Consider the following 27,636-nt stretch of genomic DNA (forward strand, 5'->3'; position numbering starts at 1 on the left):
CAAAGTTATCACAGATTAACTATTCTCAGCAGCAGTGAAAAAGATCTACTTGTCAATATGAAGTTTCAATGTCAAGTAAACAGTTGAATGATTACATTGGATTCAAGAAACTCAACGTGACTATTATAAGTTGGTAATGAAATGAAAACCAAAGGAACTGCAGATGCTATAAATCAGAAACAAAAACAGAAATTGCTGGAAAAGCTCAGCATTTCTGAGGAAGGGTCAATGGACTGGAAATGTTAACTCTGATTTCTCTGATTGCTTATATTAGAAGGATCCATATTGACAGTGTGCAACTAAGGCAGTGATAATGATAACTGGGATGCTGGATGGAACCACATTAACCCCACTTCATTTTAAAGGATCACCCATTAGATCCACCCTAACAGCCAGAAATGAAGGCAGCACTTCCTCTCTACCTAAAATGGTATATCTACATCATCTTGTGTGTAGTCTGAAATACCACGCTGACATCAATATGGATTACAACCAAACATGTACGAAACAATAACTCTCAAGATGGACACTTTATCTTCAATTTTTGATGGCAACTCAGGAGCAGATTCTTTATTTTCAACACCTGAACACAGAAATACTTAGTTAAATTCAACACGAGTTCAATGAAGTTCATCCTTAGAATATTAGAGCATTAAGTAACTCTTCTATTAGTAATGAACCCTCGTACAAGCAGATGTCATCATCCTAGGAAAAGGACTCTCATTGCCCACCATGTCTAATCCTCTGATCATCTTATATGTCTCTATTAAATCACCTCTTAGCCTTCTCTCCAATGAGATCAGATCCAAGTCCCACAGGCCTTTGCTTCAGACAAAACAACATCCTGGTAAATTCCTCTGCACCTTTTCCACAGCTTCCACATCCTTCTGTAATGGGGCAACCAGAACCGCACACAGTGTTTTCTACAGTTGCAGCTTGACATCATGGCCGCGAAACTCAATTCCTCTTCCAATAAAACCTAACACACTATATGCCTTCTTAACAGCACTATCAGCCTGGTGGCAACTTTCAGGGATCTATGTACATGAACACCAAGATCTCTCTGCACATCCACATAACCAAGAATCTTTCCATTGACCCAGTATTCAACTTCCGGTTATTCTTCCCAAAGTGAATCACCTCACATTTATCTGCATTGAACTCCATTTGCCACCTTTCAGCTCAGTTCTGCAGTTTATCCAAGTCTCCCTACAAAATTCTTCCACACTGTCCACCACTCCACTGACTTTAATATCATCTGCAAACTTACTAACTCATCCACTTATGCCTGCATCCAAGTAGTTTATAAAAATGACAAACAGCAGTGGTCTCAAAACAGATTCTTGTGGCACACCACTAATAACCGGACTCCAGGCTGAATATTTTCCATTAACCACCACTCGTTGCCTTCTTACAGAAAGCCAGTTTCTAATCCAAACTGCTAAATCACCTTCAATCCATGCCGCCGCATTTTCTCCAGTAGCCTACCATGTGGAATCTTATCAAAGGCTTTACTGAAGTCCATGTACACCACGTCAACTGCCCTAGCCTCACCCACATGCTTGGTTACCTTTTCAAAAAACTCAATGAGGTTTGTAAGACATGACCTGCCCTTAACTAATCCATGTTGACTATTTTCAATCAAATTATTGCTTGCTAGATGATTCTAAATCTTATCTCTTATAATCTTTTCCAAAACTTTTCCAACAACAGACATAAAGCTCACTGGTCTATAATTACCTGGGTCATCTCTACTGCCCTTCTTGAACAAAAGCACAAAGTTGGAAACCACCAGTCCTCCTCTGGTACTAAACCTGTAGACAATGACGACTCAAAGATCAAGGCCAAAGGCTCAGCCATCTCCTTCCTAGCTTCCTAGAGAATTCTCGGAAAAATTCCATCTGGTCCAGGGGATTTATCTTTTTTCACACCTTCTAGAATTGATAACACCTCCTCTTTCCTCATTCCTTTCAAGTCTAATAGCCTGTATCTCAGTCTTCTCCTCTACAATATTCTCCTTTTCCTGAGTGAAAACAGATGAGAAATATTCGTTTAGCACCTCTCCGATCTCCACAGGGTCCACACACAACTTCCCACTTCTGTCTTTGACAGGCCCTATTCCTACCCTCGTCATCCTTTTATTCCTCACATACCTATAGAAAGCTTTAGGGTTCTCCTTTTTTCTACCTGCTAAAGACTGCTCATGTCCCTTCTTTGCTCTTTTGAGCTCGATCTTTAAATCCTTCCTCGCTACTCAAACTCTCCATTGCCTCTTCTGAACCATTGGACAGTGAATAAAATTATCTCAGACCTTGATCAGATGGGCCAATGGGCTGAGGAACTGCAGATGGAGTACAATTTACATAAGTTTGAGGTGTCACATTTTGGTAAGCCAAACCAGGGCACGACTTATACAGTTAATGGTAGGGCCCTGGGAAGTATTGCTGAACAATGGGATCCAGTGGTGTGGGTGCAATTTTCCTTGAAAAGATAGTGAAGAAGGCATACTTGCCTTCATTGGTCAGAACATTGTGTATAAGAGTTGGAACATCATGTTGTGGCTTTATAAGGCATTGCTGAGTCCAGTTTTAGAATACTGATTACAATTCTGGATGCCATTCTGTAGGAAAGATGTTGTTAAACTTGAGAGGGTGCAGAAAAGATTTACAAGCATGTTGCTGGGACTGATGGGTTTGAGCTATAGGGTGAGGTTGAATAGGCTAAGGCTTTTTCCACTGGAGCATCAGAGGCTGACTGGTAACCTTAGGCTGGTTTATAAAATCATAAAAGGCATGGATGGAAGGAAGAATAGCCAAGGTCTTCTTCCTGGGGTGGAGGGAGACCAAAACTAGGACATAGGCTTAAGGTGAGAAGGCAAAGATTTAAGACGGACCTAAGGGGTAACGTTTTCATGTAGATGGTGGTGCGAGTATGAAATGAGGTGCCAGAGGAAGTGGTGGAGACAATTACAATTTCAACATATAAGAAGCATCTGGATGGGTACATGGTTGGGAGGGTTTCGAGGGATACTGACCATACGCTGGCAAATGGGGCTAGGTCAGATTGGGAAGTCTGGGCAAGTTGGACTGAGGGGTCTGTTTCCATGCTGTATGACTCTTATAAATAGCTCACATTAGCCTAAGATCCAGCCAAATCACACCACCTGGATTACTATAGTTACACACTTTACAAATTTTGATCAAAACACTGGTGGCATTAAAGTTCTTTTCTATTCCTTCTCATCCTTGACTAAATGTCGAAAAGGTCATTACTTCCGCCGGTGAGTAGATGTTATTGGTTTTCCACTGTAGTGTCACTAATCTGACTTCCTCTCTTGTAGAATTCTTACTAGATTAGAAATCCATATTGTATGCTGTCTAATGTGTAGATCCATGGCAAATTATAGAGAATTAAGCATTAGGAACAGCAAAATAAATCTATCCAAAATTGTAAAAGTAATTTGGAGAGGATAAAAGGCCAGCAATGACATTGAGGGCCGAAGGGACTGCACTGTGCTGTACTGTTCTAATGTTCTTAAAAGTAACAATATCTGTGTTTGGCATTTTTGTTCTTTTCACAGCAGCTACCAACCTGAGGTAGTCAAGAGTATTTTGGATACACATACAGCTGTGTGTAACTAAGGCAGTGATAATGATAACTGGGATGCTGGATGGAACCACATTAACACTGCTTCATTTTAAAGGATCACCCATTACATCACCCTAACAGCCAGAAATGAAGGCAGCATCTCTTCTCTACCTAAAATGGTATATCTACATCATTGCGTGTGTCGTCTGAAATACCACACTGACATCACTATGGATTACAACCAAACATGTATGAAGCAAAAACTCTCAAGATGGATACTTTACCTGCACCAATCGATCCATTTACTTGAGCAGCGGTTGTACTCTTAACACCTGAACACAGAAAGACTTAGTTAAATTCAACATTAGTTAAATGAAGTTCATCCTTAGAATATTCAAGTATTAAGTAACTCTTCTAATAGTGATGAGCTAGAGAAATGATTGCTGGACATCTTGCTGAGATATTTGTATCATCAACAGTCACAGGTGAGGTGTCGGAAGACTGGAGGTTGGCTAACGTGATGCCACTATTTAAGAATGGTGGTAAGGGCAAACCAGGGAACTATAGACCAGTGTGGCTGACGTTGGTGGTGGGCAAGTTGTTGGAGGGAATCCTGAGGGACAGGATGTACATGTATTTGGCAAGGCAAGGACTGATTAGGGATAGTCAACATGGCTTTGTGCACGGGAAATCATGTCTCACAAACTTAATTGAGTTTGTTGAAGAAGTAATAAAGACGATTGATGAGGGCAGAGCAGTAGATGTGATCTATATGGACTTCAGTTAGGCGTTCGACAAGGTTCCCCATGGGAGACTGGTTACCAAGGTGAGATCTTACAGAATACAGGGAGAACTAGCCATTTAAATAGAGAACTGGCTCAAAGTTAGAAGACAGATGGTGGTGGTGGAGTTTTGTTTTTTAGACTGGAGGCCTGTGACCAGTGGTGTGCCACAAGGATCATTGCTGGGTCCTCTACTTTTTGTCATTTACATAAATGATTTGGATGTGAACATAAGAGGTACAGTTAGTAAGTTTGCAGATGACACCAAAATTGGAGGTGTGGTGGACAGCGAAGAAGGTTACCTCAGATTTCAACAGGATCAGGACCAGATGGGCAAATGGGCTGAGAAGTGGCAGATGGAGTTTAATTCAGATAAATGCGAGCTGCTGCATTTTTGGAAAGCATATCTTAGCAGGACTTATACACTTAATGGTAAGGTCCTAGGGAGTGTTGCTGAACAAAGAGACCTTGGAGTGCAGGTTCATAGCTCCTTGAATCTTGTGTGTAGTCTGAAATACCACGCTGACATCAATATGGATTACAACCAAACATGTACGAAACAATAACTCTCAAGATGGACACTTTATCTTCAATTTTTGATGGCAACTCAGGAGCAGATTCTTTATTTTCAACACCTGAACACAGAAAGACTTAGTTAAATTCAACACTAGTTCAATGAAGTTCATCCTTAGAATATTAGAGCATTAAGTAACTCTTCTATTAGTAATGAACGCAAAGTTATCACAGATTAACTATTCTCAGCAGCAGTGAAAAAGATCTACTTGTCAATATGAAGTTTCAATGTCAAGTAAACAGTTGAATGATTACATTGGATTCAAGAAACTCAACGTGACTATTATAAGTTGGTAATGAAATGAAAACCAAAGGAACTGCAGATGCTATAAATCAGAAACAAAAACAGAAATTGCTGGAAAAGCTCAGCATTTCTGAGGAAGGGTCAATGGACTGGAAATGTTAACTCTGATTTCTCGGATTGCTTATATTAGAAGGATCCATATTGACAGTGTGCAACTAAGGCAGTGATAATGATAACTGGGATGCTGGATGGAACCACATTAACCCCACTTCATTTTAAAGGATCACCCATTAGATCCACCCTAACAGCCAGAAATGAAGGCAGCACTTCCTCTCTACCTAAAATGGTATATCTACATCATCTTGTGTGTAGTCTGAAATACCACGCTGACATCACTATGGATTACAACCAAACATGTACGAAACAATAACTCTCAAGATGGACACTTTACCTTCAATTTTTGATGGCAACCCAGGAGCAGATTTTTTATTTTCAACACCTGAACACAGAAAGACTTAGTTAAATTCAACACTAGTTCAATGAAGTTCATCCTTAGAATATTAGAGCATTAAGTAACTCTTCTATTAGTAATGAACGCAAAGTTATCACAGATTAACTATTCTCAGCAGCAGTGAAAAAAATCTACTTGTCAATATGAAGTTTCAATGTCAAGTAAACAGTTGAATGATTACATTGGATTCAAGAAACTCAACGTGACTATTATATTATGGTAGTGAAATGAAAACCAAATGAACTGCAGATGCTATAAATCAGAAACAAAAACAGAAATTGCTGGAAAAGCTCAGCATTTCTGAGGAAGGGTCAATAGACTGGAAATGTTAACTCTGATTTCTCTGATTGCTTGTATTAGAAAGATCCATATTGACAGTCCTTATTTTTCCAGAAGACTGACAAACTGACCACATCAGGCAAGAACAAATGTGTTTAGAACTTCTGTGACTTGGTTTCTATCAATAGAATTTCTCCAAAAGCTGCATTTATTTGGAGTTTATTTAAACAGTGAATAGAATGTCCTCAAATCATATATCCTTCTCTTATGCAACACCAATTCAGGCTTTCTTCTATGTACAATCTGTTGCATTTCTGAGAATTGGGTTATTGAATAACAATTTGCTCACTATCACTTATCATGAAATAGTTAGTGTTTCATGCCATTCCCCTATCTCTACCAATCAAATCAAATTATTTCACTTTGACCTGGTCAATGACAAACAATACTGTATCACACATCAAACAGGAGTTTGTACAGAGATCTGCTGGCTGCCGTTCTCCTAGGCCCACAATGGAATGGGACACCAGACCGACCGGCACAGGTAGAGATCATTTCCTAATGCCTGCTGCACTTCACCACTGGGGTCCCCTTCCCATAACTCCTGTTTCAACTGGATGGGCCACTATGCCAGGGATTGCTCATTCCCCTGTAAATGGGGCCAGGGTTCTCGCCGTAAACACATATCGTTCACGACTTGTCCTCTTTTCCTGACCAATTATCCTGTCCTCTCATGAGACCACGCAGATGAGCCCACATACTTAGCATTGAAGGTATCCCTCTTCCCTTTATGATTGACACTGGTGTGATTTACTCTACCCTAACTTTGTCCTTGATTCAAAGATATAATTTTCCTCTCTGAGGAATATGTGGAAATTTCTGGTTTGATGGATGAACCTGCTGTTTACCCACTCACATAGCCACATACTATCCAGTTCGAAGGCTGTAGATGTTCTATTCCATTTGCTGTCACTCAAGCCCTTGGTGTCAACCTGGCTGGACGCAATTTTCTCTGTTCTGTGCAGGTAGAGATTGTGAACCTCGAAGAGAGCATATCAATATCTGCGGTCCCTGAAGCCCGCCCTCATAACTTATCACTTTTCGCTACTCCTCAACAGTAGTCAATTGATTTTTGTGCCTCTGACTTCACCTCTCCTTTTGATGTTCCTGATCCCCATCTTGCTCTGTGCTATGATCACACAGGCTGCTCTGTTCAGATGCAGAATATTTATCAAGCAGTCCTTGGGACTCCTCAGACTGTGACATTTCTTGGCCTCACTGAGGGACAGGAGGGCTCTGCCTTCCTTGTAGAGGTGCCATGTCATCTCAGGCATCAATCGGGACTCATTGCCCCTCATGTCACTCTCAGTGTTCATGAGGGTTATAGTGCAAAATTTCTCGGATTTTAAGCTGCAGCTTTGTGGCAGCAAGCAGGTCCTTTTTATATTAGAAGGCAAACTTTCCCTCAAGGTTCCCAGGTGTATTTTTCAGAGCCTTTCTCCGTGATTGGCACACTGGCCCAATAAGCTCCCAACCACAGAGGTTCCTCCTGACTTGGGCAGTGTCCAAACATGAACGAGGACTCACTAATGCTCCCCTGATCCAAGTTAAGGTAAAGGCCAGTTTGCCCTTGCCTTCGATTCCACAGTACTCCTTGCGTCCAGAGGCTGAACAAGGAGTCTCTGACATGGTCCAGTCTTTCCTTACACAGGAAATTTTAGTTCCATGCTGGTCACCTTGCAACACCCCGATCCTCCTGGTCCCAAAAATCAGAAGACCATCTGAGTGGTGTTTGGTCCAAAACCTCCACAGTATTAATCAGATTGTGGAACTTTTGCATCCCATTGTGCCCAACCCAGCTACAATTCTTAGTAGCAGCCCCCCTGCCTGAAGCATGTGATCCATTCTTATTGACTTGCAACATGCTTTTTTTTTGCAATTCCCCATGCCCTAGACTCAAAATATTTGTTTGCCTTCACGGTTAAAGGTAGCCAGGTCACATGGACTCGACTCCCACTGGGTTTCAGTCAGTCATTCTCTTTTTACAAGTACTGCACTCCCAGCTGGCCACACTATCGCTTCCTGGAGGATCCACTATCATTCAATACGTGGATGATTTGCTTCTGGGTTAGCACTGATTTGGTTAATAACTAACAGGACACGGTTTACCTTCGGACACACCTCCATTCATAGGGATATATAGTCCCATTCACTGAAGTTCATAAGGGCAATCACAAGTTAAATTTTTGGGTGTGTTAATTAGTGCTACTGACCATTCCCTTACTCAGCGATTATCTCTATCTTGCGAACCCAACGCCCTACCTCATCCAAATGGATGACAGCCTTTTTAGGGCTGGTCAATTTTTGCAGGCAGTGGCTTCTAAATGTTCCAACTTATACTAAAGACCTTATTCCTCTCCTAATGCTCCCCTGACATTTCAATCATCTGGCTCGAGCATGCAGTCAGTTTATGCCCTCAAAGACGCCTTGGCTGCAGCCACAGCGCTAGGGCACCCACTGTATGACAGACCTTTAAGTTGTATGTTAGTGTAATAGGTGAATGTGCCACTGGTGCTCTAACTCAGCAGCATGGTGACCGTCGTTGCCCGGTAGCCTATTGTTCCACTAAATTGGATCCTGTTGCCTGTGGCCTTCCTCCATGCACTCAAATCCTAACTGCTGTCCACCTGTTAGTACAGACGGCTTCCAATCGGAGCCTTCACCAGCCCATACCTCAAACTCTGTTGTTGCCCTCCTCACGTTTCAGTAGACCCAACACCTCATCCAAGATAGTTATGAGATCTCACTGTTGCAGAACCCTTACCTATTGGTTCAGTACCGCTCCACTTTGAATCCTGCTACATTCCTTGAGCAACCCCTGATGATCTTCCTGACCCTCTGTATGACTGTTTGCCGAGGAATTATTTCCTTACTGTACCTCGCCCGGATTTGGCAAACCTCCCATTTGAAAACCCTGACCTCATGTTTTATGTTGACGGTACTTCCTCTGTTTCCCCGGACGGTTTCCGGCAGTCAGGCTATGCTATAGCAACAGACACTGCTGTTCAGGAGTCTGCTTCTTTTCAGAACCCTGTCTCCACACAGAAAGCCAAGCTTTTTGCCCTTACCAGAGCTTGTATTTTAGCCACTGACAAAATTGCTAACATTTACACCAATTCAAGGTACCAATTCGGTGTTGCCCATGATTTTGGTCACCTCTGGCAGCAACGAGGCTTCCTTAATTCTACAGGGACTCCCATTCAAAATGCTCTTCAGGTTAAAAGTTTCCTCAGTGCTATTCTGCTTTCTTGTCAATTGTCTGTTATTAAACATACTGCGCACACAAGGGGACACACTTAGGGACAACTAGGAAATGCCTGTTCTGATTCGGCTGCTGAGGCGGCAGCTGCATTAGCCATTTTAGTTATTCCAACTAACGGGAATCAGGCTCTAAATTGAGTAGCTACTTCAGGGACGAAGGGCATGCCAGATCTTACTGCAATTCAAACTTTACAGAAGAACGCCTCTGAATCTGACCGTGCACTTTGGAAGTCAATAGGGTGTTTGCACTGCTCGACATGAGGCCTCTGGCTAACACCTGGTCGGTCAAGTTTGTATTCCTCATTCTTTGTTACCAGTGCTTAATGATTACTTGCATACTTGTACCCATCTTAGCAAGGCGGGAATGGTGCACCTACTTTTAAAAACCTGGTGGCTCAAATGTGGCTGGATAGATGCCTTATTCGCATGAAAAATAACATGGGTAAAGGTATTAAATACCCATCCGAACTATCCCCCTGCCAGATGGTCCTTTTGCGTGTATACAGCTTGTTTTATTGAATTACCTAAGGTACGGTGTTGTAAATATTTGTTAGTAATGATTGACGTATTTAGCAAATAGATTGAAGCCTTCCCCACCACTAATTGTACTGCACAACGGTAGTGAAAATATTGTTGAATGAAGTCATTCCCCACTTTGGGTTGCCTAAGATGATAAGCTCAGATAATGGATGACATTTTGTGGCTCAAATCAATATTGAATTGTGAGAATCACTTTCAATTAAACAGCAACTGCACTGCGTTTATTGCCCGCAGGCAGCAGGGTTTGTGGAACGCGCCAACGGTACCTTAAAAGAAAAAAAAATCTAAATTAGTTGAATAAGCGGGGTTAAATTGGCTCAAAGTTTTGCTCTTAGCACTTCTTCACTTGCGAGTTACTGCATTCACGGACCAGACTATTAGTGGTAGACATAGCTTATGGTTGGCCAATGAGGACTCTGTGGGATGCTCATGCTGAACCTCTAGAGGGCGTACATCTTCACATAATGGGCGAGCAAATGCAGAATTACTTAAAACAATTAACTCTTTCTCTGAAGTTTCTTCACTTTCAGGTCAGACAATCACATTGCCCATCTGAGGAAAATACCATTGCCTCCCAATATCCACGAGGAAACCCAGGGGATTACATGATGGTCAAGAGTTGGGAAAGAAACAAATTAGGACACCACTGGAGTGGCCCCTTTCAAGTCCGACTGACAACATAAACCTCAGTCAAACTTGAAGGATGTTCCAAATGGGTTCATCTATCTGATTGTAAGAAGATTACTCCTCAACCAGTCGACAACATAGCATGAGCATCATTTGATACTCTTTGGACTTTTTGAATTCTTTGACTTAGGTGAATATTTGACATTAACAAACCAGCCTCCTTGGGAACTGCATGTAAACACCTATTTACAGGTGTCATATACGCATGCCAAGAAATTGAACGTAAGTAAATGTTGGGGTTGTATCCATAACCCCATCCATTCTCAAGGGAAGGAATACTTCTTCAACCCCTCCCTTTCTCTACTTCAGAAACAGTTGAGCAGATGTTACGACGGAATCACACAGGGCTGAATGGGGAAATGAGAATATGGGAATCAGCGGGTTATGAAATGACTACATTTTCAACATGGTATTAGCCTGCATATAATCTCGACTCACTTCCTCCTTCCCTTACAGTCCATTCAAATAACTCTACAGGGTACCAATGTTTTTGAAAATTAGGACAATGAATGCTAATGGGGCAAAGCAAATGTAATCTCACATTTGACTGGCAAGGCCCAGTTGTCAATATTTTGAGAAATGGGATGCTTAACTGTGATTGGACCAGGGTATGGAATATTGCATCTGATAGTCTATGGGCCTAGTCCACCATGCAGCCTTGATGACATTGGCTGATGATTTTACAATTTACAACGGCACATACTTTATATACAGCACCAAAGCGTACCCATAGCTTCCTATCATTGGATAGGTCCTACTATCTGGGTTATATTGTACTCTTAATGCATCACCTCACCTCCCTTAAGCACTACCATTCATGAAGTACGAGAGCCATTACAGGGCTAGACCAGTTCCTCATGTTGTCTTTTCCATTTTACAGAATAGGGTGAGTATCCAGCAAATTAGTTTGCATGGCCTCAGCGTTGGAATACCTTTGGAATTATAGAATCTCTACAGTATGGAAACAAGTCCACACCAACCTTCCAAAAAGTAACCCACCCAGACTCATTCCCCTGCTACTCTACATTTACCCCAGACTAATGCACTTAACCTACATATCTTTGAACAGTATGGGTAATTTAGCATGGCCAATTCACCTGACCTGCATATCTTTGGATTATGGAAGGAAACCGGGCATCTGGAGGAAACCCACACAGACACAGGGACAGTGTGCAAACTCCACACAGACGGTTGCCCAAGGCTGGAATCGAACCTGGTTCCCCGGCACTGTGAGGCAACAGTGCTAACCACTGAGCCACCGTGCCACCCTATGGCCACCTGGCCAATGAGACAGCATTAGAAGCCAAGGCAACTAGACAAGCACTGACTGTGGTCGCAGCTGAGCTATGGCTGTTCGGACAGAATCGACTGGCTTTGGATTATCTGCTAGCCTCGCAAGGGGGAGCATGTGCTGTTGTGGGTCAGGAGTGCTGTACTTACATTCCGGATACCTCTGAAAATACTACCAACCTAGTTGAACATATCAATCAACATGCTGACCACATACAAAACACTGACAAAGAACTCCATGATTATAGCGCACCGAGTTGGTTAGGTCACAAAATGTTTGATAGGTTTTAAAGATCCATTCTGCTCATAATACTATTTCTGGTAGGAATAGGGTTACATGTTTGCTTGTGCTAATGTATTTTCTATGAAATTTTCAATGTGTCCATACAACTGATTGTCATGATATGACAAAAAAAAAAAGGGAAATGTGGTATTGTGAGGAACATTTAACATTGCATGATGGGAAAAAAATTGGTCAACTCTCGATTATAGTTCAGTAAGTTGGAAAGACTGTGGCAAAAGGTCAGAAACAGCTTTCAGGACCAGGCTGAATGTAAATAAATTCCACAAGTTTGATAATACTTCAGTAATCTTCTTAACGGCTCCTTGTATACTTTGAACTGCACATTTTAGCCTACACAAAATGTCCGTACAACAGAAACAGAGTTATGGAATGATGCAAATGATTAATTAGGAGAAAGTGAGGACTGCAGATGCTGGGGATAAGAGCTGAAAAATGCATTGCTGGAAAAGCGCAGCAGGTCAGGCAGCATCCAAGGAGCAGGAGAATCGACATTTACGGGAAGAAGGGCTTATGCCCGAAACGTCGATTCTCCTGCTCCTTGGATGCTGCCTGACCTGCTGCGCTTTTCCAGCAACACATTTTTCAGCTGCAAATGATTAATGCTTTTCAGGCTAAGGTTCAGTGCGATGGCTGACGCACATTTCATGATAATCTGTAAATCCTCAGCATATTTTAAAATATTTAATGTAGTCCTTTCTTTGTAAAGGCATGAAACTTGGAAGAGAAGTAGAGAACTACTTGGATCTCATCCTCTCCTCAAGTTTCAGCCTAACTACAGCAGTATTTTCAATAACGGCTGATTATTGTCAGTTCAAACTGCTTTTTCTTGAGTATTGTTGATTTCTTTTGCACTCACAGATCCCTGCTAATTAAACTCCAATTCGACACCCGTTTCCTCCCACAGTCAGGTGCAGGTTAGGTGGATTGCTTATGCTAAATTGCCCCTTATTGTCCAGGAGTGTGCAGACTATGGGAATTAGCCCTGGAAATGCAAGGTTACTGGGATAGGGAAGGATCTGGGTGGAAGGGTGGGTATGGATTCAATGGGCCGAATGGCCTGCTAACATACTGTAGGGATTCTATGAAATGGATCATTACATCTGACTTACCTGATTAAACAGACATTTTTACAAAAAAAAGTGTCAAATTAATGAATTTGAAGCATCCGTCCAGTCCAAATAATTGTTCAACATTCCATAATTACTTTGAAGCCGTACGATTTGTTGGAACGAGACTTACTAGATAGTTTCAAACTATAATTGGATGAGACAGGGCTGTTTGAAGTTTCAGCGTGAAGTTTTCAGCATTTTGAAAACATTTCCTTGGTCCATGAGACTTGGTTTGAATGTCATTTTAGATACACGAGAGTACAAACGAGTTGAATTATCGAATACAGTGGCATCCATTTTAACTCCATCTTTAATTTTCTCAAACCCTTTGAACCAGAATATTTGATGACCTTCTGGAAAGAAGTTGTAAGCTTTACAAGAAAGGGTTACAGGTTTTCCCATCTCTGGGTGAGCAGGTTCGGCTATAACTTCGGTTATATTTGGTGCAGACAAACAAGACAAATAATATTTTTGAGACGCATAACTGAAAATGCCACTATTTTTAAAAGATCTCAAGTACCCTTTAATAAATTGTCAAATATTGTTTTCTTGAACAAAACATTGCATTTCACTACCTCTCTTGCCCCCTCACACTGGTATAGTGCTGTAGCCAATGCTTCAGTTTCTGTCGAAATTGGTAACTCGTCAATTTTGAGACAGAACATTGAACATTGTGAAGCTATTCAAGCTGAATTCTCCACATACGTGGAAACTGGATTTTAATCACAATGGCACATTGGTTAGTTTTAGGAAGGAGTTATACAAAGGAAGTTAGGTATGACCGTTTTTTCTGGAACTGTGATGTAATCTGGTATGCACTAAATATGCCAGATCCTTCTGAGCAAATGTCACCAAACCAGAAACATTAACCTGGTTTTCTCTTCACAGATGCTGCCAGACCCACTGAGCTTTTCCAGCAGCTTATGTTTTTGTTTCTGATTTACAGCATCCATTGTTCATTCACTTTTTAAACCCACTGTGGACAATGGATTCAGACAGAAGAACTTCAGGCAACTTAAAAGGCTCCATCAACACAGTGGCACGGTGGCTCAGTAGTTAGCACTGGTTCGATTCCCACCTTGGGTGACAGTCTGTGTGAAATGTAATTATCTGTGGGCAGCACGGTGGCACAGTGGTTCAATTCCTGCCTCGGCAACTGTCTGTGTGGAGTTTGCACAGTCACAAAGATGTGCTGGTTAGGTGAATTGGCCACGCTAAATTGCGTGTAGTGTTAGGTGAAGGGATAAATGCAGGGGAATGGGTCTGGGTGGGTTGCTCTTCGGAGGGTTGGTGTGGACTTGTTGGGCCGAAGGGCCTGTTTCCACACTGCAAGTAATCTAATCTAAAAAAAAAAAACTGTCTAACACTTTGTTGATAACTGCTAATTAATTGCTCTGGGGCTGAAAGTTAACAACTTGCATTTACCCGATGCATTTAATGTAATTAAACATCTTAAGGTTTTAAGAATTATATAACAAAGTACAGCACTGAACCACAAAGGATGGCATTAGATCAAAGCTTAATCAAAGAGGGAGCTTTTAATGTGCAAGTAATAAGACCAAGTGAAGGGGCTCTCATGCCCCAGCGATAATGAGCCAGGAGACCTGGGTTCAAAGTCCCACCTGCTTCTGAGGTGTGGAATAACATCTGGCTGAACAAGTGGATTTGAAAATATTTAAGGCTAAATGAGGTAATATGGTCAAGAGGTACAGAGACTGCAGAGTCTGAGGACTAGGCAACCAATTAGGCACCTAAGAGCAGGGCAATCAAAATCAAGGATGAAAAGACCACAATTCGAGACTTGCAGAGATTTTGAAGGGTTGTGGTGGTGGAAGGTATTGCACAGGTAACAGGGGCGAGACCGTAGAAGAATACAAAAACAAGGATGAAAATTTGAAAATCAAAACATTGTTTCACAGTGAGCCATCGTAGGTGCAATGAAATGGGGATTTGATGCAAGTTAAAACGGCAGCAATATTTTAGATGATCTCATGTTAGAACAGTGTAGAATTTCAGAGACCAGTCAGGAATGCATCGGGACTGTCATCTCTAAAGGTAACAAAAGCATGAATGAGAATTTCAATAGTGGAGTAAGACAGAAACAAAGTACTAAAAAATTGCATTTCGTCAGGTACAACTTTAAGACGTTATCATTCTAAATGCAATTTTTATAATAACTTTTATTTGGATTCTCTTCCATCTTTTCTGGATGATAAACCAAGCAAGCAAATTTTTATTACCACTTCTCTCCTTGTGCTGTTTATTTCAGCACCTGGCAGTGATGTAGACATCAGTCATGATGAAGACATAGCCCTGCCCTGACAATGCTGCAAACTTCTCACTGACATTTGGGACTAATATCAAATTGGAAGGTCTGTTCCACAGACTTGTCAAGCAACAATATGTCATTGGTATAATTCTCTGAGTATAACTATCAGCCAACACCTCTGACTTAGCATCCACATTCCTGTGTATGTCCTTAATGGGCATCAGAACAGATCCACAGAGGCAATAAAGATTAACTTTGGGAGTCTTCTATTTCAATTTCAGGCCCTATGATATCTCATGGCATTAGCTTAACCATGGGCAAGGTAAACTCCTGCTGATTACCACATATTGTTTGCTTTTGGCTGATCAATCAATACTTCTCAATGTTAAACACCATTTATACAAAGGACTGAGACCAGCATGGCATGGAATTACTCTGGGTAGTGGATTTCAATGCTCAGCCCTGAAGAATGCATCCACTACAAATGGGGTAGCTCCAAGTAAGCCAAAGTGAAGAAAAATCTTTCTTGATTGCTTCTCCATCAATATAGCTATTACAAATATTTCAGTAAATCCCAGACCGGTCAGAGTGAAATCCTGTCTTCAAACAGAACATGCTCTCCATCATCTTATGCAACATTAACAATATAGTAAATGGGGTAACATTAGGATAGATCTATCAGCTTACGACTGAGCGTCCACGAGGTGCTATAATCTATCGTAGTCAGTACTTCATGGCTATATCCTTTTTCCTACCAATCCCAACAAGCTAGGTGATTAGGCCTAGTTCAGTAGAGTGTGTAATAGAGCATACCAGGAGCAGCATCAGGAAACCTAAAAATAATATATCAACCTGAGGAAACGATAACAAAAGGACATCATTCATGTGAAACTGCTTAGTACATGCTTCAGACAGAACAGAAAAATCCCACTACCAATGCACCAATCTAAAGCTCTGCAGTACTGCCATATGCAGTCATGAGTAAGTCATGAGAGAAGAATCCTGCATGGAAATGTGCTTTAAAGTCTGCACACAGATACAGAAAAGAAAACACAGACAATCCAATGAGGAGAGAGAAAGAAATCACTTTCACGAAGTGCTCAGTTTTTTTGTTTTGCAATACAAAAAAAGAGACAGAAACCTTTGGGAGGTTCTGCACAATTTGGTTAAAAGCTGAGAATTACCAGAGAGCTGGTGCTTTCCCAGAAGTGGCCAAACCATGAATCAGGTGGTTTTTAATTGTTCAACCAAAAAGGGACTTTAGAAAGCAACATGCTCAGGAAGGTCAATGATGCAAGGAATACTGTAGGGGTATGGTGTTGATAGTGATAATAGTTGTATCAGTGAATCTTGAAGGTGAAAGCTGTTGTCAGGTAAGACTCCTGAACTACCCACGTGAATAAAGAACAGCAACATTTGTGAGAAGATTTGTAGCTTGGATGCTCGTTGTTGTGGTTCTGTTTGCTGAGCTGGGAATTTGTTTTGCAGACGTTTCGTCCCCTGTCTAGATGACATCCTCAGTGCTTGGGAGCCTCCTGTGAAGCGCTTCTGTCCATGAACACCAACTAGCCACGAAACGACACGACCAGCTATCCTTAGTAGCCATACACGCAAATGACAAGCAACATGAATTCGACTGGGACAACACTACTATTATAGGACAAGCCAAACAGAGAACAGCCAGGGAGTTCCTAGAGGCATGGCACTCATCCACAGATTCAATCAATAAGCACATCAACCTGGACCCAATGTACCGGCCACTGCAATGGACAGCTGGGACTGACAACCGGAAGCGGCAGATTCAAACTACTACAAATGCCGGAGGAAAGATCACAGAAGCGCTTCACAGGAGGCTCCCAAGCACTGAGGATGTCATCGAGACAGGGGACGAAACGTCTGCAACACAAATTCCCAGCTCGGCGAACAGAACCACAACAGCAGCAAAATGTGGAACTGTGAAGCCTGAAGTACCACATTTGCATAAGCTGTATCTTGCTGTAGTATTTATATAAAGCAAATTTATTTTTTCACTTGCCTGATAATTCAGGTTTAATTTGGTGGTTCTCATTATAATGCTTTAAAAAAGCAGGATCTTGGTAATTTATTTAATTTGGAGATTATTCATGTGGCACTGATCCTCAGTGGTTAGCGCCAGGGACCCGTGTTCAATTCCATCCTCAGGCAACTATCTGCATGGAATTTGCACTGGTTTCCTCCAGGGATTCCAGTTTCCTCCTACAGTCCATAGATGTGAAGGTTAGATGGATTGGCCATGCTGTGCTGGCTAGGTGGATTAGCCACGGGAAATGCAGGGTTACATAGATAAGGTGAGGGTGTGGATCTGGATGGGATGCTCTTTCGAGGGTTGCTGTTCAATTGATAGGTCAAATAGCCTGCTTCTACACTGGAGGGATTCTATGCTTTTGCAAGTTTCATTGTTTGGCTTATAGTTTTTGCATGGTGGTTTAACAATGATTACTTACTCAGTTTATCAAGCACCCAGTCAACTTCTAAAGGCTGTACTAGACTTTCATGCTGTACTTGGCAAGTGTATTTCTTCCCAACATCAGCTCCTCTCAGTGTAGTCTTCACACTCGTTGTCAAGTTATAGAGCCCATCATTTCCTAGTTCGGGCCCACTTTGATTGAATTCTTCCAACATTTTTTCACCTTCTTTGAGCCATGATATTGTGATGTTTTGGGGGTAAAAAGAATGTATTTTGCATTGCAAAGTCATGCACTCTCCTGCAACTGGTTTTTCTGCACCACATATTATCCTGTTCGATTTTGGTGGGGCTGAAAAAGGAAATGAAAACATTAACACACTAAGCTTTTAACAGACAAAAATGAGGAAAATAATGGTGTCAGTAAACATAATTAATCCATTCCTCTACACAAGGGAAGTCATAAGAATGACATACCTGTAATTTTCAGAATTGTATCTTTCTGCTCAGCAGAGTCCTCATGTCGTACTTGACAGATATACTTTGTTCCTTGGTCTTGCAGTACATCTGGCAAAATAACTAGGACACTGGTGATACCATAGGATTTATCTTCATATTCTACCTCACTAATTTGATGATGATACTTGCATTTGTTCCCACTATCAGGAGCAAAGATGGTCCTTTCCTGATCCAAGCGCAGAAGTTCTTCCAATTTATCATCCCGCCCGATTCGTTGCCATGTGATTTGAAGAGGTTTTGGTTTAAATCCAATGACAGAACAAATCAAGGCTGCAGGCTCATTATGATGGACGTGAAGTGGCACCACAATGTTTGACATCTTTGGTGGGACTTTCGGAAAGGGAAACAAAATAAAGAAGTCATCTACTGGAATTGAAACAATTTCCATGTCTTAATAAAAACAGGAAGAAATTATTATTAATTATTATTAATTTACAGGTTGAATTTTCTATAATGTTAGCAAAACTGCATGACCTCTATTAACAACATATTACATTGTATGGACAAATACACAAGTTTACAAAAAGAAAAACCCGAACGGATTCATGAAGCATAAACAAATTATGAAAATAATGTGTATATGATCTACCTTGTTTAACTTCCAGTGTTATAGCTTTTGAAGCAGGTTGGGCAAGAGTCTCATGGTAAACATGAAGAATTAATTCAGCCCCATTATCACGTTTTACATCAGGACAGACTTCAACCATGCCCTGCAATTTGAAAGTCCTGTCACTGTTCTCAGATAAAGTCGGTTCCAAAGGCGAAAAGGATTCATCTAGCAAACAATCAGTTAGAAGAAGGCGCCCTTCATTTTGATTACTTTTGAACACTGATTGCTTATTATTTTCTGTAGTTCTCGGTGTGCAATACCTATGAAAAATTTTTATTCCATTTTCATTCCCTGTCCTCTTCAACATTAAAACAACTTGAATCTTAGAAGGTCTAAATCCATTGACTTGGTAATTAATGAAGTCTTGTTCAGAATGTTGAAATACGGAAGGTTTGCTGAATTCAATAATTTCTGGAGGAACTAATAAAGAAGATTAAAACTTAACAATATAAACATTCTTATTTGCTTACTCTGTTTCACTTTCTTGCTTGGCTACAAGCAGAATGCCTATGCTAGTCATGGAACTATGTTTTTTTAAATTATTCTGTCAATGGATGTGGATGTCACAAGCCAGCACTTGTTATCCTTGCAGAATTTCCCTTGAATGGAGGGATTTGCTCAGACATTTCAGAGAGCAGTTGAGATTCAACTAAATTGGCTTACATCTGGAGTCATATGCAACTTGCAATTCCGGATTTATTAATTGAATTTAACTCCAATAGTTGCTGTGATGGGACTTGAACCAATGTTCTCCAAAGCATTAGACTGGGTTTCTGGATTACTAGTCCAGTGACATTAGCAGTAGACATCCACAATATGTAAGCAGTAGTTTCAGAAAGGTTTACACTGTCCTTTCTCAATCCAAAAACAGATTTAAAAAACACACGTAAATTACATCCAATGGAAACTTTGGTTGGGATTTTTCCCTTTTCATTTCAAAGTGAATGCATTAGGCAGTCACTTACACCAGAGAGATAACTCACCCTATTGCCACAGAATTAATTCATTAAGAGCTGAGCAAGGGCATCGGAGTCCCTGAATCCCAATGTTTGTCGGTCAAAGTTTACTCTGTTGGTGATCCAGCAACAAGAAGTCATGTTCTTTAATCTTCTTCTCACACAATGTGGACATTTGGGGAGGAGGAGGTAAATGGCATGACTTGACTCAGATTTGGGGGAGGTGGGGGGCAAAAGGATATGGATTTCAGAATCCACCCCTGTGCTCCCTACCCAACTCAGCTGGTAGGTGGTCAGTTGGGAAACTAGCCGCTGTTCTTCCCTGCTGGGAGATAGGTGAACAAGAAGCTGGCAGGGGAAGGCACACAAGTCACCCATTCATTTGACCACATTAGGTCCTTAATTGTTGGCGAGTAGAGTACCTGTGAAGATAAAGCTAATTCAAATTCAAGCCAATTACCAAATAGATTTGGAAACCTTTCACTATTCCTTTAGTGTTGTCAGATTAAATTCCTGGAACTTTCCGCCCTAATGACATTGTGGATATACCAGCACCAAGTGGACTACAGCAGTTCAAGAAGGTAGAGCACTTCAACCCTTTTTAAGAGCAACTAGAAATAGGCAACAAATGCTGGCCCAGATCGTGACATCCGTAAAATATGAGTAAATTTTAAAAATGTGATGAGAATCAGCACAATGTGTGTTTGAATACAAACACTCCAGCAAACTTTGGGACACAATTTGTGACTGGATTGTCTACGATAGCTAAACGTAATCTTGAAGTTCCTTTCTCTATATACCACAGTAGGAGCACAAACAGCTCAGTTGATCGGATGGCTGGTTTGTGATGCAGGGTGATGCCAACAATGTGGTTCAATTGATGTATTGTCTAAAGTAACCATAAAGGTTCTTCCATTTCACCTCTCCTGAGGTGTGGTGACACTCAAGTTAAACCACCACCAGTCAATTTCCCTCTAACGTGCACACATTCATCAGAGAATATGGGGACTTGACCTAAGGAGCACAAACACCCCAAAGTCTCTTATAGGGAATAAATGCAAGTAGTAGTCAAAAAATTACAAGATTGCTATATTCATAAGTGGATGTGTTACCTCCTCTTCTTCTCCAATAGAGCCATCCAAAAGCTAAGAATACTGCACAAAACAGCAATGTACCAAATATACTTGCAGCAACTGCTAAGGCTGAAGAATGTTTTTCAGGCTCTGAATTGAAACACAGGTAGAAAAGCATTTAGTCTAAAATTACCTCAGAAAATAAACTACCCCATCCATGCTGTGTTGTATTAAACAAGAATTTAAAATACTTAAACACAATAAAGTTTTTAAAGAATTTGAAATGACAATCCAGTACAGTTAATATCCTCTCTTCAAAAGAACATGCTAGCATCTGGCAGGAAGTATTACTGATAAATTCAATTAAGCCCAAGAGATAAAATGGTCCAGGTGAAGCTCTTATGGTGCTGTGGTAGTGTCAGGAAGCCCAGGTTCAAATCACACCCATTGTGGATGTGTGTCATAACATACCTGAACTGGATGATCAGAAACAAAAAGGCGCAAGGCTCACACAGAGAAATCCATCAACCCCATTGTATATACTCTACAGCTAATTTTGTATCAAGGGAAAAAAAATTCCATTGTAGATGGGGATAGTCAGGGAATACCCATGGAAATGAAGTTACATTAACATTGTTATAATTTATGTGAATGATAACTGAAACAATTGTTTCAGAGCTGTACCCCCAGTAATAAATTCAGTACTGTTGGACCGTTTTGAAGTTAAAAGGATCTGGACTGAAACCATTAATATTCATTTGGTATCACCAATGCCAAATATTGGCATTAAATGGTACAGAAATACCCATCTGGAGAAGAAAAGTAAAACAATTCGACAATCCTGGGGCATTTTTACTTAAATAAATGCAAAATTACACAATATTTGTTATATCAATGATTTATTTTATTTTTATCGAAAGGATGTTGGGAAACTTGAAAGGGTTCAGAAAAGATTAACAAGGATGTTGCCAGAATTGGAGGATTTGAGCTATAGATAGAGGTTAAACAGGCTGATGCTGTTCTCCCTGGAGCGTTGGAGGCTGAAGGGTGACCTTATAGAGGTGTATAAAATTATGAGGGGCATAGATAGGATAAATAGACAAAGTCTTTTCCCTGGGGTGGGGGGAGTCCAGAACTAGAGGGCATAGGTTTAGGGTGAGAGGGAAAAGATATAAAAGAGACCTAAAAGGCAAAGTTTTCACGCAGAGAGTGGTATGTGTATGGAATGAGCTGCCAGAGGAAGTGGTGGAGGCTAGTACAAATGCAACATTTAAAAGGCATCTGGATGGATATATGAACAGGAAGGGTTTGGGGGGAGATGGGTGGAGTGCTAGCAGGTGGGGTTAGATTGGGTTGGGATATCTGGTTGGCATGGATGAGTTGCACCGAAGGGTCTGTATCCATGCTGTGCAGCTCTATTACTCTATTTCAGCTAGAAATGCGCAGTACTGCATGTGCATGGCACAATATTTCAATACATTGGTTTTTCTCGGCACAAAAATGTTTCGGGAGTCAAGAAATGGCCTAAGGAACCCCACTCTCTCAAACATTGAATGCTATGGGAATCCATGATTAACTTAGATCCATGATCTAAAGTAGCGATTATCAGGAATGAAAACTACAACATCAATCAAGACCTCCCTGATATATAATTGATCAGATTTGTGTACCTGATGATTCTCTATTTTCCCTTTTAACTATTTTTTCCAACTTTAATAAGTGTTTGTTTACCTCCTAACTATAACTAAGTTGGGGCTTATCCTTTGAAAAAAATGAATCTTTTCTCGTTTTTTCCCCACTACAGGACATTCTGGGATAACGCGCATTTTCAGCAGTGCAATTTGGCTATAACACTGCTGAAGAATTATGGAAGGGTGTTTTGGAGAACACTTACTTCCGTTGAAAATGGCGCAATTCCAGTAGTGATCAGTTTGTGTGCTTCATTCTGCACATGTGCCAATGCATACGCCAAATTCTTTGTGCCATTTTGCACACACACTGATGTTCTATTCATTCTGTGCATACACCGATGTCCACACATGCACAATGTTAGTGCTGGTCTTCATGCAACTCTGCGCATGCGCGAACGCTCTGCATGGTTCTAAGCATGCAGGATGTCAGTACCGGTCTTTGTGCCATTCTGCACGAGCGCTGATATCAGATGCCAACAGAACAGCTTTTGGAGAGAGGTACCGTACATAGAGCAGCTTTCTTACATTCTTTGTTAAATGTACTGTGTTAAATTTACTTTTGTTTCGTTAATGAATAGGATTTCAATCTTCATTCAGGCTATGCAACACTTTGTGTTAGACTTCTGAGCGATTGTGAATGATATTTTTTGCTGGTCTGCCCAACCCCACTTTTCCCACTGGCCCCATTACTTAATAAGCGAGATTTTGCTGGAATGCAATTACGGCGTCATAGGAGAACTACCTGTACTTTCGATCAACTGTATGAATATATGCAGACTCCACTGTACAGGCAATTTCAATGTAACCCTACTTATTTACTTTTGTTAGCAGTTTATCAAAAATTGGTAAAACTCATTCTTAAAGCAATCCATAAGTAATTCTAACATCTAGTGTTAAAAAGCTTTTGAACACACGTATAGTTGGCTCACATTCTGAGATTAGAAATGTCATATCTAGTTAATTTCAAAAATCATTGTTATATACAATAATAACTTCATTGTGTAACGGGAGAGAAATAACTCCTTGTTTGAGTCAGAGGCATAATTCAGCTAAAATTCAATGTTAAACAAAATGGTGTGAATTGTTTAAGCATGTGTAAGTTTTAACAAAAGCATAGTGAAAAATATTTTGCAAAGAAGAGAACGTACCTTTAACTGTGAGTCTAGTATGCTTGCTAATATCAGAACCCGATTGGTGAGTCACGGTACACTGGTACATAGCACCATCATCATTCCATGTTGGTTCAATCCTGACTCTACTAGAAACACTGAAAGTTCCATCATCCATGGGAGTTACAGCACCTGTGCAAAACTGATCTTCCAGCATTTCTTTTCCTTTATTTGTTATCTTTTCCCAGGTGAGACCAAATTGCTGAGGGTAAAATCCTTGAACATTACAACTCACAGATCTCTCTGTTCCTATCAGAACAGTGATGTGATTTGTGGACAAGTGGACTTCTGGTTGAGCTACATTAAAGACAAATGTAAGAATAGATCAGACAGGGAAAAGGCTTATTACCATAAAAATCTCGGTTCTAAATCATTCTCAACAAATATGTGCTAAAAACAAAAAACTTTCCTTGCTTCAGCAATTTATTTAATAATCTACTCCATTTCTTCAAGAAGGTGCACAATTATATCTAAAGTAAATTCTCCAATGCCTCAATCCTCCGTCAGTAACAAGTAAAAGGAAGAACTGGGAGAAGAGAGGAGTAAAAAGTGGAGAAACTGAAAAGGAAGATGACAAGGGCACCAACATCCTTATAAAAAGATAAGAATAATGTGAAATAAAGACTATGCATGTATCACCCTTCACAATATCAAGACAGAAAATGTGTTGCTGGAAAAGCTCAGCAGGTCAGGCAGCATCCAGGGAACAGGAGAATCGACGTTTCGGGCAAAAGCCCTTCTTCAGGAATCCGAAGAAGCCCTTCTTTATGCCCGAAACGTCGATTCTCCTGTTCCCTGGATGCTGCCTGACCTGCTGCGCTTTTCCAGCAACACATTTTCAGCTCTGATCTCCAGCATCTGCAGTCCTCACTTTCTCCACAATATCAAGTCACTCTGTTAAAGTCACCCTGTAAAGACAGCTCAGGGAATCCGTGATGGACTCGACCCATAAGCCTCTCTTGGTTCATCCCGGAGATAATGCTCTGTAGTAGTCTGGAATATAAAACTCAGAGACAGTTTAGTTTAAATTATTACCTTTAATTACAAATGGCATCAGCGTTACATTATAACATAGATATCTACAAGCCAGGCTTGAGCTAAGGTTTTAAAACCATTCTCAGAGTAATGGCGCCAGCTCTTTCCCCTAAGATCTCTCAGGCAACCCCCCTTTATTGCTGCAAACAAGCTGTCTTTATACAGAAATTGGTATAAAAATTACAAATAACACCACATGTCCTTAATCAGCAATAAAATGGCAAAAAGTTTGCAGAGGAAGAGAAACTCATTGACAGGTCTGAGTACACTTGACTAATTAAACCATATGCACACCAAGGTGGGAAGCCTAATCGAGCCAAGCCAAATGCCAATTGCCCTTAGCTAGATAAACTTCCCTTTTAACAGTACATCACTATGTGGAAAAGGTCATGAGGTAAGCTAATATGCCCAGTATCATTGTCCTACAAAGTGGCTTTTTCTTTTAAAATCTTCTTAGATTCCCAAAATGCAAACTGAATTCATAACACTGCCAGATCTCGAGCTCCAGGGAACAACACACATACATTCAATCCGTGACAAGCAAGGGTACACTCAAATCAGGCCAAAGAGAATTAACCTTTCCACATAGCTATTAATTTAACCTAGGGCAGTGTTTGTAGAGGAATAAGATGGTGTTATTTTCTGGTTCTGTAGATTGTGAAGGAGCAAAAATGGCCTTTGCAGTGATATGCACTTCTTGTCAGATGTGGGAGTTTAAGAGAATTTAAGGAATACAGTGGATTATATCTGCCATAAATGCTGTTGGATACGAATCTTATCAGATCAAGTGGATCGGTTGGAGAGACAGATGGAAGCGATGGCGAATTTGCAACAGCAACAGTATGTGACGGATGGCAGTTATAGGAAGAGGGGGAAATCTCAGATACAGTCACATAGATGGGTTAACTCCAGGAGGGTGAGAGAGGTCGGCACCTAGGGCAGGAGTCTTTTGTGGATATACCCATTTCAAACAGGTATACTGTTTTGGAGAATGTAGGGGGTGATGGATTCTCAGGGGAACGTAGCACGAACAGCCACGCTTCTAGTATTGAGACTGGCTCTAACGCAACGAGGGGTACGTCGGCTTCCAAGAGATCAATTGTGTTAGGGGATTCTGTAGTCAGAGGTACAGACAGACGTCCTGTGGCCAGCAGAGAAAAAGCAGAATGGTGTGTTGTTTCCCTGGTGCCAGGATCAAGGATGTCTCAGAGAGGGTGCAGAATGTTCTCACGGGGGAAAGAGGGGGCAGCAGGAGGTCATTGTCCACATTGGAACCAATGACATTGGAAGGGAAAAGGCTAAGACTCTGAAGGGAGATTACAGAGAGTTCGGTAGAAATTTAAAAAGGAGGTCCTCAAGGGTAGTAATATCTGGATTACTTCCAGTGCTACGAGCTAGTGAGGGCAGGAATAGGAGGATAGAGCAGATGAATGCATGGCTGAGGAGCTGGTGTATGGGAGAAGGATTCACATTTCTGGATCATTGGAATCTCTTTTGGGGTAGAGGTGATCTGTACAAGAAGGACGGATCGCACCTAAATTGGAAGGGGACTAATATACTGGCAGGGAAATTTGCGAGAACAGCTAGGGAGGATTTAAACTAGTAAGGTGGGAGGGGGGGGGGGGGGGGGGGTGGGACCCAGGGAGATAGTGACGAAAGAGATCGATCTGAAACGGGTACAGTTGAGTCCAGAAATGAGTCAAACAGACAGGGCAGGCAGGGACAAGGTAGGACTAATAAATTAAACTGCATTTATTTCAATCAAGGGGCCTAACAGGGAAGGCAGATGAAGTCAGAGCATGGTTAGGAACATGGGACTGGGATATCATAGCAATTTGGAAACATGGCTCAGGGATGGACAGCTTAATGTTCCAGGATACAAATGCTACAGGAAGGATAGAAAGGGAGGCAAGAGAGGAGGGGGAATGGCAGTTTTGATAAGGGATAGCATTATAACTGTGCTGAGGGAGGATATTCCCAGTAATACATCCAGGGGTAGATCTGAGAAATAAGAAAGGGATGATCTGGGTAGATCTGAGAAATAAGAAAGGGATGATCACCTTATTGGGATTGTATTATAGACCCCCCAACAATCAGAGGGAAATTGAGAAACAAACTTGTAAGGAGATCTCAGCTATCTGTAAGAATAGTAAGAATAACAGGGTAGTTATGGTAGGGGATTTTAACTTTCCAAACATTGACTGGGACTGCCATTGTGTTAAACGTTTAGATGGAGAGGAATTTCTTAAGTGTGTACAAGACAGTTTTGTGATTCAGTATGTGGATGTACCTACTAGAGAAGGTGCAAAACTTGACCTACTCTTGGGAAATAAGGCAAGGTGGGTGACTGAGGTGTCAGTGGGGGACACTTGGGGATAGCAACCATAATTCTATTCGTTTTAAAATAGTGATGGAAAAGGATAGACCAGATCTAAAAGTTGAAGTTCTAAATTGGAGAAAGGCCAACTTTGACAGTATTAGGCAAGAAGTTTCGAAAGCTGATTGGAAGCAGATGTTCACAGGTAAAGGGACAGCTGGAAAATGGGAAGCCTTCAGAAATGAGATAACAAGAATCCAGAGAAAGTATATTCCTGTCAGGGTGAAAGGGAAGGCTGGTAGGTACAGGGAATGTTGGATGACTAA

General features: G+C 41.1%; 1 protein-coding gene across 6 annotated transcripts in view; it reads right to left on the reverse strand.

The window, feature by feature from the left end:
- LOC122557766 overlaps positions 1-27,636 on the reverse strand; it is a 44,065-nt gene that overhangs the window by 5,060 nt on the left and 11,369 nt on the right. For 2 of the 6 annotated variants that reach the window (XM_043705729.1, XM_043705731.1), the window contains exons 3-9: positions 23,938-24,255; positions 21,138-21,248; positions 19,049-19,489; positions 18,418-18,789; positions 17,981-18,292; positions 5,639-5,686; positions 3,873-3,920 (exon numbers count right to left, since the gene is read on the reverse strand). In XM_043705729.1, the coding sequence (XP_043561664.1) occupies positions 3,873-3,920; positions 5,639-5,686; positions 17,981-18,292; positions 18,418-18,789; positions 19,049-19,489; positions 21,138-21,248; positions 23,938-24,255 (1,650 nt within the window). Of the gene's footprint in view, positions 1-3,872; positions 3,921-5,638; positions 5,687-9,256; positions 10,105-13,358; positions 13,582-17,980; positions 18,293-18,417; positions 18,790-19,048; positions 19,490-21,137; positions 21,249-23,937; positions 24,256-27,636 lie in introns of those variants that run through there. The other 4 variants (XM_043705733.1, XM_043705732.1, XM_043705734.1 and 1 more) reach the window with 3 other exon arrangements.

This window comes from Chiloscyllium plagiosum, chromosome 16, assembly GCF_004010195.1.
Source record: "Chiloscyllium plagiosum isolate BGI_BamShark_2017 chromosome 16, ASM401019v2, whole genome shotgun sequence".
Lineage (NCBI taxonomy): Eukaryota > Metazoa > Chordata > Chondrichthyes > Orectolobiformes > Hemiscylliidae > Chiloscyllium > Chiloscyllium plagiosum.